This window comes from Tachysurus vachellii, chromosome 26 (assembly GCF_030014155.1).
Source record: "Tachysurus vachellii isolate PV-2020 chromosome 26, HZAU_Pvac_v1, whole genome shotgun sequence".
Lineage (NCBI taxonomy): Eukaryota > Metazoa > Chordata > Actinopteri > Siluriformes > Bagridae > Tachysurus > Tachysurus vachellii.
This window is the reverse complement of record NC_083485.1, coordinates 9,750,103-9,761,897: the sequence shown is the minus strand read 5'-3', so window position 1 is coordinate 9,761,897 and position 11,795 is coordinate 9,750,103. Positions and strand designations below refer to the sequence as shown.

General features: G+C 38.8%; 1 protein-coding gene across 1 annotated transcript; it reads right to left on the bottom strand.

Moving 5' to 3' along the window:
* Nucleotides 1-1,399: 1,399 nt before the first annotated feature.
* ube2g1a (ubiquitin-conjugating enzyme E2G 1a (UBC7 homolog, yeast)) lies at nucleotides 1,400-10,959 on the bottom strand. The gene is made up of 6 exons (XM_060863208.1): nucleotides 10,753-10,959; nucleotides 5,959-6,061; nucleotides 5,191-5,288; nucleotides 4,128-4,306; nucleotides 3,890-4,013; nucleotides 1,400-3,077 (listed from the first exon to the last, which is right to left on the bottom strand). The coding sequence occupies exons 1-5, from the start codon at nucleotides 10,796-10,798 to the stop codon at nucleotides 3,927-3,929; spliced, it is 513 nt and encodes a 170-aa protein (XP_060719191.1). The 5' UTR covers nucleotides 10,799-10,959; the 3' UTR covers nucleotides 1,400-3,077; nucleotides 3,890-3,926.
* Nucleotides 10,960-11,795: the final 836 nt, after the last annotated feature.

Below are 11,795 nucleotides of genomic sequence, written 5' to 3'. Positions count from 1 at the left end.
GAAACTGGAGAACCTGAAGCAAGGAGAGAACATGCAAACTCCATGTACAGGGTGGAGACGGGAATCGAACCCCCAACACCAAAGCCAACATATGACCAGTAAGTCACTATGCACTCGCCCTCGAATAAAAAAATAAAAAATAAAATAAAAGATAAAAAAAACATAAATGCAAAAAATATTTAAAAAAAAAAATGCAGAACCCAAAATGTGTATTGAAATGTAAAAATTACAGATTTTATGTAAACCAGATCAATAGTGAATCATCCTGGATTCTCAGAGAAAATAGACGCTTTCAGAGCGGTCAAACATTCAGCATTCAAGCCTTCATTGTGAAGTGGATTGAAAACAAAAGTAGTTGTGATGTTTGTGCCTGTTTCAAGTTTATTAAATTCTGAACCTATCTATTTAATGTGATCATTTGCATGAATTTTAAAGCCAAAGGCATGTGGACACCTGACCACGTACAGCCATAAGTGCATTGTGTTCCACATTTAATCGTCTGTTGCTGTTAGAATAAGCTACATTCTTCAGAGAAGGCTTTCCACTAGGTGCTGGAGTGCAGCTATAGGGTTTTGGGTTTATTCAGCCACAATAGCATTAGTGAGATCAGACACTGATGTTGTATAAGGAGGTCTGAGGTGATGTCAGGGCTCTGCGGAGTTCTTCACCTCCAACCTTCACACCTCACGTCTTCATGGATGTCTGCCTAACAGCTCATGACTGAAACCTCTTAACCACAAGTCATCCATTAAAGGATAAGAATGTACATGTTATTTCCATAACATTATTTAACATCAGGTAAAATGTTAACATTTTAGTATCAAATTACACATAGCAAGTCATGTATATTAATATATTATTTGGAACTGATTTTATATTTTCCCCACAATATTTTTCCTCTTGCATGCTGGCCCATGTTTCCCCAGACCTGAAACTAATTGAGAACCTCTGGGATGTTATGTATTGCAGCACCCGAACCAACCACCTAGCAGCACAGACTGATGAAAGTTGGATCAGCCTGTAATTTAAAATTTCTTACATTGAATTATGGTGCGATTTTGATTCCTGCCCTCAATGGGTTGACAAATTTTCAGTGGATCACAATTTTGTTCTCAATAAATAGCATAACATACACAAGTAGATTTTTTTTACTAGAATATTTCATTCATTGAGGTCCAATGTGTGATTTAAGGTTTAATAATAATAATAATAATAATAATAATTATCATTAATATTATTTGTGCAACATTTTATCACTTTGCTCAACCAGTGTCTGCATGATCATTAGCACTACATACAGATCTATTCCCATTTACTAGTGCTATATCCAATGCCCTAATCTGAAACTGTACACAAAAAAGCAACACAATTAAATTGACAGATGAAGGAAGACCAGGGGTATTGGAAAAAAAATTATATTTTAGAAGAATTCACTAGAGGAGACAACTTCCATAACATGAAAAATATACATCAGTATTTTGTCTTTGTACATTAGGCAAGAGAACTGCAGTAGTCTGTCAGAGCCAGAATAAAATTAAACGGAGAATAAAGGATTGTAGGGAGTAGCAGGATGGTGAAACACAAACACTCTCATTTAAACATTCGAACACACACACGCTCGCATATATACGTACACACCCTTTCTGAACAAAATCCAAGAAACTGCTTGTGAGAATCCTACAGTTTAAAGCATGCTTACCGAATCCTATTGAAGACAACACACACACGAAAAAAAAAAAACCTGCCAAAAAATTCTCAAATAATGAGCAAAAACTTATGCATAAATGTTTACCTGTTTCTAAATTTTATCTGAATATTGAAACTTCACACATTGTGGGGAAATAGGACATACTACACGCACAGCTGGGCAAAGGGGCCGTTATTGCTACACCAAATTGTCTTTAATAATCCATTACTGCTGGTACAAAGGATTAAAACAATAAAAAGAAAAGGGAAAGAGGAGGAGGAAAAAAAAACAAACAAAAAAAAAAAAACATCGATACGAGCCTGAAGGAGCACATGGAGATTTCTCAATATCTCCCGTTTTAAGCTCCAGATCCAATGCAGGAGGTGCAACAAGCCAAGCAATTTCAATCTGAGGCACTTTTGAAACGAAGACAAAGAACAAATTAAAAGCTTTGAGCATAAACATGCAGGTTATCACATCTGATGGGTTTCCTCGTCAGCCTTCCCACCGCTGAAATCTCACCGTAGAACCAAACACAGGTGCAGGCCCGTTTAGTGGAACTTCTAGAGCCAAAGCAGGGACACACCCCTGGTCCCACCCCCACCCCATCACCATCCCACCCCCACAAGTTAAAACCAACCCAATTGCTCGTTGATTTCAGAAACAATCGTCTTTTCCATACTTTACATTAATTAATTTTTACTTCAAGCGTCCCTAAATGAATGTCCGACTGATCACATGACATGCTGAACATCGATAGCGCCAAATCCCATCAAACCCTCCCTCAAATACTACATGCCATTAATGAACACACACCTTGTTTATTCCTAGGTTGTCAATGTGAGGCTCATAGACAATGATAATCTACGAGAGGGGTGGGGGACTGACTTTTGCAATTGCTACACATCTTCCTTGACCTGTAAAAGAATTGATGAGTACTACATGATAAGCTGCTGGGGAGAGGAAAGGAGAAATGAACCGTTGTTTGAGATTTTATTTTTAAAAAGGACTCAAAATTCTACCTACAGAAAGCGCTATTTATTTGGTACTAAGTGTTTTGCTGGATGGATACAAGGAGTCTTATATATTATCCGGGTTTTTTTTTTTATGTCTGTGCTATTTACAGGTCTTTACAATTTCTTTCCTGAATGTTGTATCAGTTCATAAACTTGCGTAAAAATGTGTAATCATCTTATGTTATGGTTTTTCTCTCTTTTTTTGGATGTTGGCATTTGCTTGGCACGTTCCGTCCGTATCTGGACGAGCCGTTATTGTTCTATTGCAGCCTATTGATGCAAGCTTGTTTCTGCCAACGCTCAATCAAGAAGAATCCGGCAATAGGGTGGTAGAGTGCAGGAAAACAGTGCCATGTTGTTTCTCGACTGGATACCTGAAAAAGACAGAAATAAACAAAATTAAACGCTGAGTCAGCAGAAGCCTACATATCGATACGCTATTAAACTGCAGATGCATAGTATAAAATAACAAAATGCAGAGTGGTCAATTTAGAAATCCCTGCTCCAAGGGGACTCCAACCATCAACAAAACGTGTCCAGTCCATAACAGAGCCACTGATTTTCCTTTGCAGTTTTATGATGGGAAAGTGGCTGACATGCAGAGTCCTTAAGCCCATTTTGGTGAGCATATAATTATGGCGATTAAATATGGCCTAACTGTTGGAAGAGTGGATTTTTATCTTGTTCCCAAGTTACATAAGACCTAAGTATTAGCCACAAGGACGATTAATGTGGGCAAATAAACGTACATGATTAAAAACTTAAAATCATTTGGTTTGATTGGTTAAAAAAAAAAATCAAATGCATGAATGCAGTTTTATTGGTTTAAATCAGAATTACCAAACTACATTTAACTTTAGGTTCCCACTCTGGGCCTGAACCCAAAATAATAATAAAATTGCATGCTTTCTGCACTAAATCGTGTTCAAACAGGTTACCCATGACAAAAGTTTAGCTCCAACACCACACACAAACAGTCTAATGACTTCTGAATAATAAGCTCCGCACTCAACAGGTTTAGTTTTTATATTTCATGTTTATCTAGTGGCACGACGCACTAGATTAAAAGCAGGAATCTTTTTCCTACTTTATTATGCTCTGGCAACCTTCATTTGTTCCTGACTGGTGAATAAACTTGTCATGGGATCTTGGCTATAAAAGCACATGGGCAAAGTTCAACACATACCCTGAAATTAGTGATGCTACAAGCTGCTGGATGAATATCAGTCAAAGGCCGTCTCTTGGCTCTTTCGTACACAACGAGCAACTTTCCTCTTGAATTCGCCATGTCGGTCTTCCCTCCACTCTTTCTGAAATATTTAAATAAAAAAACTTTACGAACCACAGACTCACTACCATCAGATAGAAAAGTCATCTGAAATAAAACAGATTCTAAACTGGGGTGTTCTTGAAGGGAGACTTACTGCTGCATCCACGTTGGCAGGGGAGTCTCCGTTTGGATCAGCTAGCATAGAAATGACACTAATCATGATGGTCTCCACTGTGTGAATGGGAAGCCAACGCTCTTCTGGCTTTTCGTAACCGTACTTGTCTTCCCCCGGCTCGTGCAAAATTGAAATACAAACGTCGCCGTTCTTGTCAACTGAAAATAAGACCAAGAACAGGACATTAGAAAGCGTTAACTCTGGAGCTGAAGTGATCACATCATGCGGGCTGATCTGCTGTGTAATTAAATGTGTGGTATAAAAGTCAGTTAAACTCCAGTGACCTCTCCTTGACACCCGTCTTCTGCTGAATTTATTTTGAGGTAGAAATGACCAGCTAAACCATTCTTTTACCTATATGGGCTTTTTTAATGCTTCATTCACGTGGTCTGCTAACAAAACTTCTGAATGAATGAGAGACATGGCAATGGAAAAAAAGCTATGAAATGCAGCTGAATTTGTCTCTGTTATAGCATCTCGTTAAGCCATTAGCCTAACAATGGAGAGCTCCATCATTTAGCATAATTTCCACACTGATTATGCATTCAGCTACAATACAGATGCAATCAATTACTTGGTCCGGGACACATCCAGACCTTTCCCATTTGCCCCACAGATATTATGTGGGTATATATTACACCCCAGAGGTGTCCAATCTTATCTGGAAAAGACTGGCGTGGGTGCAGGTTTCGGTGGACTGGCGTGCCAACCGGCCCTTTGCAGATAAGCTTGGACACCCTTCCCAATACTACCTCCAAACGTGCTGAGTGATACCATGCTTATGTCTGTATTTAACACTTAAAAATCAGATCGCACAGACTGCATGTTAACAACAGGCTTCAATCATTAAAGCAAACATGTGCCACCAAATTAACACTAACACTGCAAACGGTTTTAAAGGTCACTGCTACTCATGGTTAAATATTTGACAAGAAACAGATCACTCGTCAGTTTCCCTATTCTCTTCAGAATTCCCAGATTTCTATGCAGAGGAAAAACATCAATCGTTAAATATCAATATTGAAGAAAGTGAAACCTTTACCATTTGGGTGCCATATTTCTGTGATGAATTTCATTTTGGGAGGCCTGAGAGGATAGTCTTTGGGAAACGTGAGATGTGCTTTGAACACTCCACCTTCACTGTAGACACAAAATAAGTGTTTAGAAAGTGCAAAAATGCCAGACAACAAACTACTTTGATTATCACCATTGGTCACATGTTCCAATCTGAGCTTGAGCCACAGAAAACATGTAAGTTTTAGTAAAAGAAATCCAGCAGCAGATTACACACCACATCAGAGGCTATTCAGTAAGATGTTACCACATTAAATCCAAATACAGGATCATTTATGATTATTACAGTTTGTGTAAAATCTTCATACCTACAAACAGATTGTAGCTTGTTTTTAATCCCTCCGCAGCCCAATAACTGCATAACACCACAGTTTACACAGAGCAATCCTCTTAATCCACAGTTACCACACTCCTAGCTAGCATGCTCTCATTTACATTGTATTCATTTCCTAGTACTTGTATTATTTTTTTTTAGCATTTTTTTATCATTAATATATTTAATAGTCAACAAGCAGCATAACTGAGCATTTGTTTGGTTTGGAAGGAACTATATTTGAATTGGGCGTGGTGAAAACCAGCACATAACCTTCCACAGCTGACTCCAGACCAGGGCTAAAACCTTTAATAAATGCAGAAAAGTACGACACAATCTAATACAGAAAACAATTAGATTCTGTCCCATTACTCCATTCTCCAGCTAGGTCAGGGGTGCAGTAAAAACAGGAGACGTACTTACTAGAGTGTATCAGGAGGACCAATTATTAGCACTTCCCATCTGTAGAGGTCATTATCATCTATCAGTCCTGCAGAGAAGCCTTCCACTGGATTTTTATTCAATTCTGAAAGAGAGACAAAGATAGTTGTTAATGATGGGGAAATGCTTGTGTGTGTGTGTGTGTGTGTGTGTGTGTCAGGCTGGAAAGGAGTAAATTGTATCGCTGCTTTATCCTGTGATTGCTTTGAGCACCAGTAAACAGGACACTGACCATTAAAAGCCTTTTGATGGTTGCTTCAGTATAACAGCTGCAATAGTTCTTAAGGTATAGACAGAACAATGTAACAGAGGAAATCACACACAACCCCAAACAAACAAGTTTTCTATTCTATTCACAAGAAGCCCACTGCACGAAGTCGCTCATCACCTGAAAGCCACTTTTTCACATACACTTACATACTCTCATACCCAATGTGTTCGATAAAGGGTCAGAAATTCATGTGAAGTGATGCTGAGACTGAAATGTTGTCAAAGTTTAATGATAAACTACTTTGTAGTTCTGCTTAGAGCCCTGTATGACAGCAAGGATTGTCACAGTGTATGATCAAACGGTTCTCACCACGCATTACATAAAACACCACATTTTGCTATGCATTACTGTTTACCTGTTCATTTTTTATGTTACGTACTGCACAGAAACTATTTGTTACATTGCTACCATTGCTGCCATCATTCCCATCATGTCTAAAACTTTATCATGAACGATGGGCTAGATATCGTGCGGAAGGACATGTTATTGCTGACTAGAGGAAAAACAAAACAATCTATTTTTGGCTTAGCAGCACGACACACTTTTTTTGCTCAATGCACCACCTTTCCTCGGTTATTCAGCTTATAACAGCAGCGAGATAAATAGAAACAGTGGTTTAGCTTCACATATCTTCATTAATTACACCGCATATTTACAAAAAGGAAAAAAATAGGATTTAAAAGGACATTATAAACATGAAGTTGGACTTGTTCAATGAGGAAAGAAAAGTATCAAAATTCCTAGACAATAAATATGGCCCATATGAAGTTGAAGAGATTGTATTTTATGATGGTAGCACAATTTAAGTGAAGCTTAATACTTCAAATTCTAACTGAAGAGAAAACCGTAAGACATTTAAGACAGTCAATGAGACAATTTGAATGCCTTAAAAAAAAAATCCCCCAGGTGAAAGAAATCCTGGAAACCGCAGACTGCTCTGAAGCTCCAGAAAGGAAGATGGACCACCCTCCCCTGTCCTTGTCCTAAACATAGCTTCTAATGGATACTGCAGACCTGATTTCAGATCAGTATGAAAGGAGCTCAGGTTCCTGTTTGTGGCCAAACTCCAGTTAAACAGCACAGAGCTGGAAGCACACGGTGTAAATCTATGAGCTCTGGGTGTTGCCTGATTGTCCGTGCAAGTTGTGAGGACTGGTCTGGCACGGACTTCTGATCTGCTTATGAAGCGCAGCAAAACAATTACAGAGGACTGAAGGAACACAGAACATGTTGATGAAATAAGTGGCTGCCTGTGGTGTCGGCTTTTGTAAGCAACTGAATCATACAAGCATTCTGACCCAATTATACAAAGTAGAAGCATCTAGAAAAGGAAATGACCTGCAGTTAAAAGTGAATGACTATTACACAGGGTATGGGACACACTAAAGCTGACATACACAAGAACAGTGTACAAACCAGATACAGAAAATACCCAGATATTTACACATTGTTTTTTTTTTTTTTACAAACGACTAGTATACCCAATCAACTCTAACAGGTACTTCTGCCGTGTTAAATGGTGCTGAAATTAATTTCTGAACTAATCCTTTACATGAGGAAATTATATCGACCAAATGCTACTTCAGACTTCTCCAAAGATACTGAGATACAGAGAAGGTGTTGGTGTAATTTTAGCTTTCCTCTAAATCTCAACGGCGACGCAAGAGCAATCTAAGGGCAATTTGAGGAAAGTTGTACAGCATAATATGGTATTATTTAAGTGGCATTTAAAATATTTCAGAGTCACATCACAGAGATGGGCAGAGGGAAAATTTCAGCACAGCATTTCCACAAACTACTTAAATTTCTGTAAATTCGGCTTGGTATGATGGTATCGAGAATCACAAATAGATGATTTAAACCATTCTTTCTGCAGCAATCAATTTTTTTTTCCTTTTTAGCCATTTGGTATTGTACGTGCATGTTATTTAACCTGCTGTCTGACAGCAAAGCTGCACAACAGCTCTTTTCTGACAACAGCTTTCTAACAGCTTCCCTTGTCTGTGCTGCCAAACAGAAAGCACCGAATGTTTTCACTCAGAACACAAAAGGGTTTCTAAAGTAAATAAGCCACATGTTGTTTATCAGGGCTGCTGTTCACCAGCACATGCATGTGTAGGTAATATATTCTTATTTCAGTTTTATATTCAGTTGTTCCTAAAGAGATAATGCTCTACGTTTACTTATGGCACCATCTTCAGTTTGGCAAGCCTCTATGACCGTTTGTCTGTTCTGCAAAAAGAACTACAGGTACAGTGCAAAAAAAAAAATAAAAAAATAAATAAATAAGAATAAATGAATAAATAAATAAAATACTATTTTTTTTTACTTCATGCTGTCAGGGATAATTATTTTTTTGTCTTATTGGCAACCAGGTCAAATAATTTCCTACCGAATCAATGTTACAGTTCTTACATTTTGCCCTCATTTTGACAAACTTCATTCAGAGATTCTGTATTTATATTTAATACTCATAGTGTCTATTGTATCACATTTGCATTGTCTTGTATATACAGTCTGTATTAACTTCTCTTGTATAGTGTTATTTATGTCTGTACTTTTGAGAGTCACAAACAGCTGGAACCAAATTCCTTGTGTATGTCAACACACTTGGCCAATAAACCTGATTCTGAGAGATCTGATGCGCATTAGAGAAAATGAATTAGATTTTCTCTCAGATGCTTATTGGCTGTTTCTCATCATTGCACTTTCAACTACATGCAGGAGGTTTCACTCTACACAATTCAGCAGAGCCTCTGTAATCGCTTACAGACTGAGAAAATTGTATCGCTGAACCTGTAACACCACTTGAGCATGCGGTGTGCATTTGCATAGCACCAAATTTAGCTAGTAACTGTGAAATCAGGGCTAAAATGACAATGCACAAGCCATTTCCCCCCTCCTCAATCCAGCTGCTCAGAGCATAAGTGGGGTTCAGTGAGTTCACACTGGTACTAAGGGAATCACTCATAACATGATTGATTCCAATTCAGCAATCTGCTCTAGCTGGAAAGGGGGTGAATTGAGCTGTTCCAGACAGGGTCCTGAGGATTTCTCTACGGTGCCTGGATAGAGAGGATCTTTGGCATGGTGCCAGGACAGACTTTGAGGTGCTCACTCTCAGCTGTGAACATTTGGCAATAAAAACAAATGTTCTAGCTGCTACACACACACGTCCTGGGTGTTCTATGCGGATTCTAAATGTTAGGGATATGGTGTTCAATAAACATTGCACAACACTTACACTTTTCGAGCCAAATCACTGTAAAAGTAAAAACAGTTGGGGAAATCTGGTTTGTATAAGCAGTCAGTTCGGTTGTAGTTTTGTCTGCTGTTGACTATAGACAGAGAAAATAGTTGAAGCTGAGAATGCACGTAAAAAAACATGGCAATAGTAATTTGAGTTTCCAACAATATCCATTTCAACACTGTGTATTGCTAAAACTTACAGTTAATAAAACAATTAATTTTACACAAAATTATTTTAGAAATTTTTTTTGACCTATTTACATTAGTTTAAAGATGTTTTTGATGGAGATTATACAACTCTAAAGATAAGACCTGCTGGAAGGTATAAATGTAATGTATTAACACGTGGGCGTACGTTTTTAACCTAGAAATACAAAATGACGTGAACCGTCTTATTTGTTATTAAAAAAGATCACAATGACAATTTTTTATGTCATACTGAGATTGTCATCAATCCATGAGATCAGTGTAATATAGAAATTATGGAACCCCAAAGCAAAGCTGTGAGCTGTCACACTGATATCAAAACACTCCTATAGGTGGTAGAAAGAGCAGAGAGAAAACCACAACACGTATATACGTCTTAAATTAAAAACAAATCGTCGCCTGCGTGTTAACGACACAAACACTTCTAACGTGCAATCAGATGTTGCTGCTGTTGCTGTGAGACCCTTTGGCTAGAAGTTGGCTAACCGAAGCCTGCTAACTTTAGCTTGCTAGCTGAGGAAAAACAAAGGGATATGATTACCCTGCTGCAGCAATCGTGAACACAACACGTCGCCCGTTAAACACTGCTATACCGACGAGAACAAACATGGCAGATAGTCACAATAACGTGAAATAAGCATCTTATTTCAGAGACAAGAATAACAAACGGGGGCAATGAAGAAAAAAAGGAAAGGCTGCTGGCTAGACGTGGCTTGATAGACGTCAATACGTAAGCATTTAACGCTAGCAAAGCTAAATAGCATTGAGCAACACTGCCGGCCGGCTGCACAGGCCAGAGATTCTGTAAAAACTTACAATTTTAACTGAATAAACTGAAAAGGAACACAAACAAATGTGTCTACTGACATCAGAGCGACAATGTGTACGTTTCTACCGACTGTTATTTATTAATTTAAGTTGTTTAGCAAAACAAAGAACAGAAACACGAGCGGAGAAGTCGATTAGCTTAGCTTAGCTTGGCTAACACGCTACCGGTTTACAGTTAGCTTTTAGCTTAGCCACTTTCATTCCAGTCGTTGCTGAATTACCTGCCAACTGCCTCCTGAGTAACAGCGCTGACTGGGGCTCCGTCATCGTTATATCTGTTGTACTATAAGTTTAATACACGTTCAAACTAAACTAAGATAAAGAAGCACACGGTATAAATATTCGTCGCTGTCTGTCTGTCTCCTCTATTTCGTTTTGCTCAACATTCTGATCCGGTGCGCGCATGCGCAGTATCTCAAACGAGGCCACGAGAAAAGCGAGCTCGTTTGCGCATGCGCTAAGCGAATGATTTATTTTGGAATCACAATCGTCAGCTGATACAGACTAAATGTCACAGAATAAATATTTCAGCATGAATATTACTGCTTCTGTACTTGTGTTATTTATGTCTGTACTTTTGATAGTCACAAACAGCTGGAACCAAATTCCTTGTGTGTGACAACACACTTGTCCAATAAATTTGATTCTGATTCTGATTCTGATTCAGAATCTGATTCAGAATCAGAATCTGAATCAGAATCAGTGTGGAGTGTGTGTGTATGTTGTGTGTGTGGTGTGTGTGTGTAGTGTGTGTGTGTGTGTGTTTGTGTGTGTGTGTTATTAGGTAGATAAGATGCTTCACCACTAGATGGAGACTTAAAATTCAAACCACTCGCCCCTGAAACAGGAACAGTGATAAAATTCATTCATTCATTCATTTTCTACTGCTTATCCGAACTACCTCGGGTCATGTGGAGCCTGTGCCTATCTCAGGCGTCATCGGGCATCAAGGCAGGATACACCCTGGACGGAGTGCCAACCCATCGCAGGGCACACTCACACACACTCTCATTCACTCACGCACTCACACTACGGACAATTTTCCAGAGATGCCAATCAACCTACCATGCATGTCTTTGGACCGGGGGAGGAATCTGTAGTACCCGGAGGAAACCCCCGAGACACGGGGAGAACATGCAAACTCCACACACACAACGTGGAGGTGGGAATCGAACCCCCAACCCTGGAGGTGTGAGGCGAACGTGCTAACCACTAAGCCACCGTGCCTCCCCAGTGATGAAATATGTTACAAAATCAATTCAGT

Bases quoted from the DNA above. Each gene is read 5' to 3' on its own strand.
- ube2g1a (XM_060863208.1), bottom strand. From the start codon at position 10,798: ATGACGGAGCCCCAGTCAGCGCTGTTACTCAGGAGGCAGTTGGCAG. The intron at 6,062-10,752 runs GTAATTCAGCAA...TCTCTCTTTCAG, and splicing joins ACTCAGGAGGCAGTTGGCAG to AATTGAATAAAAATCCAGTG. The intron at 4,014-4,127 runs GTAAGTCTCCCT...TAAATATTTCAG, and splicing joins CTGCCAACGTGGATGCAGCA to AAAGAGTGGAGGGAAGACCG.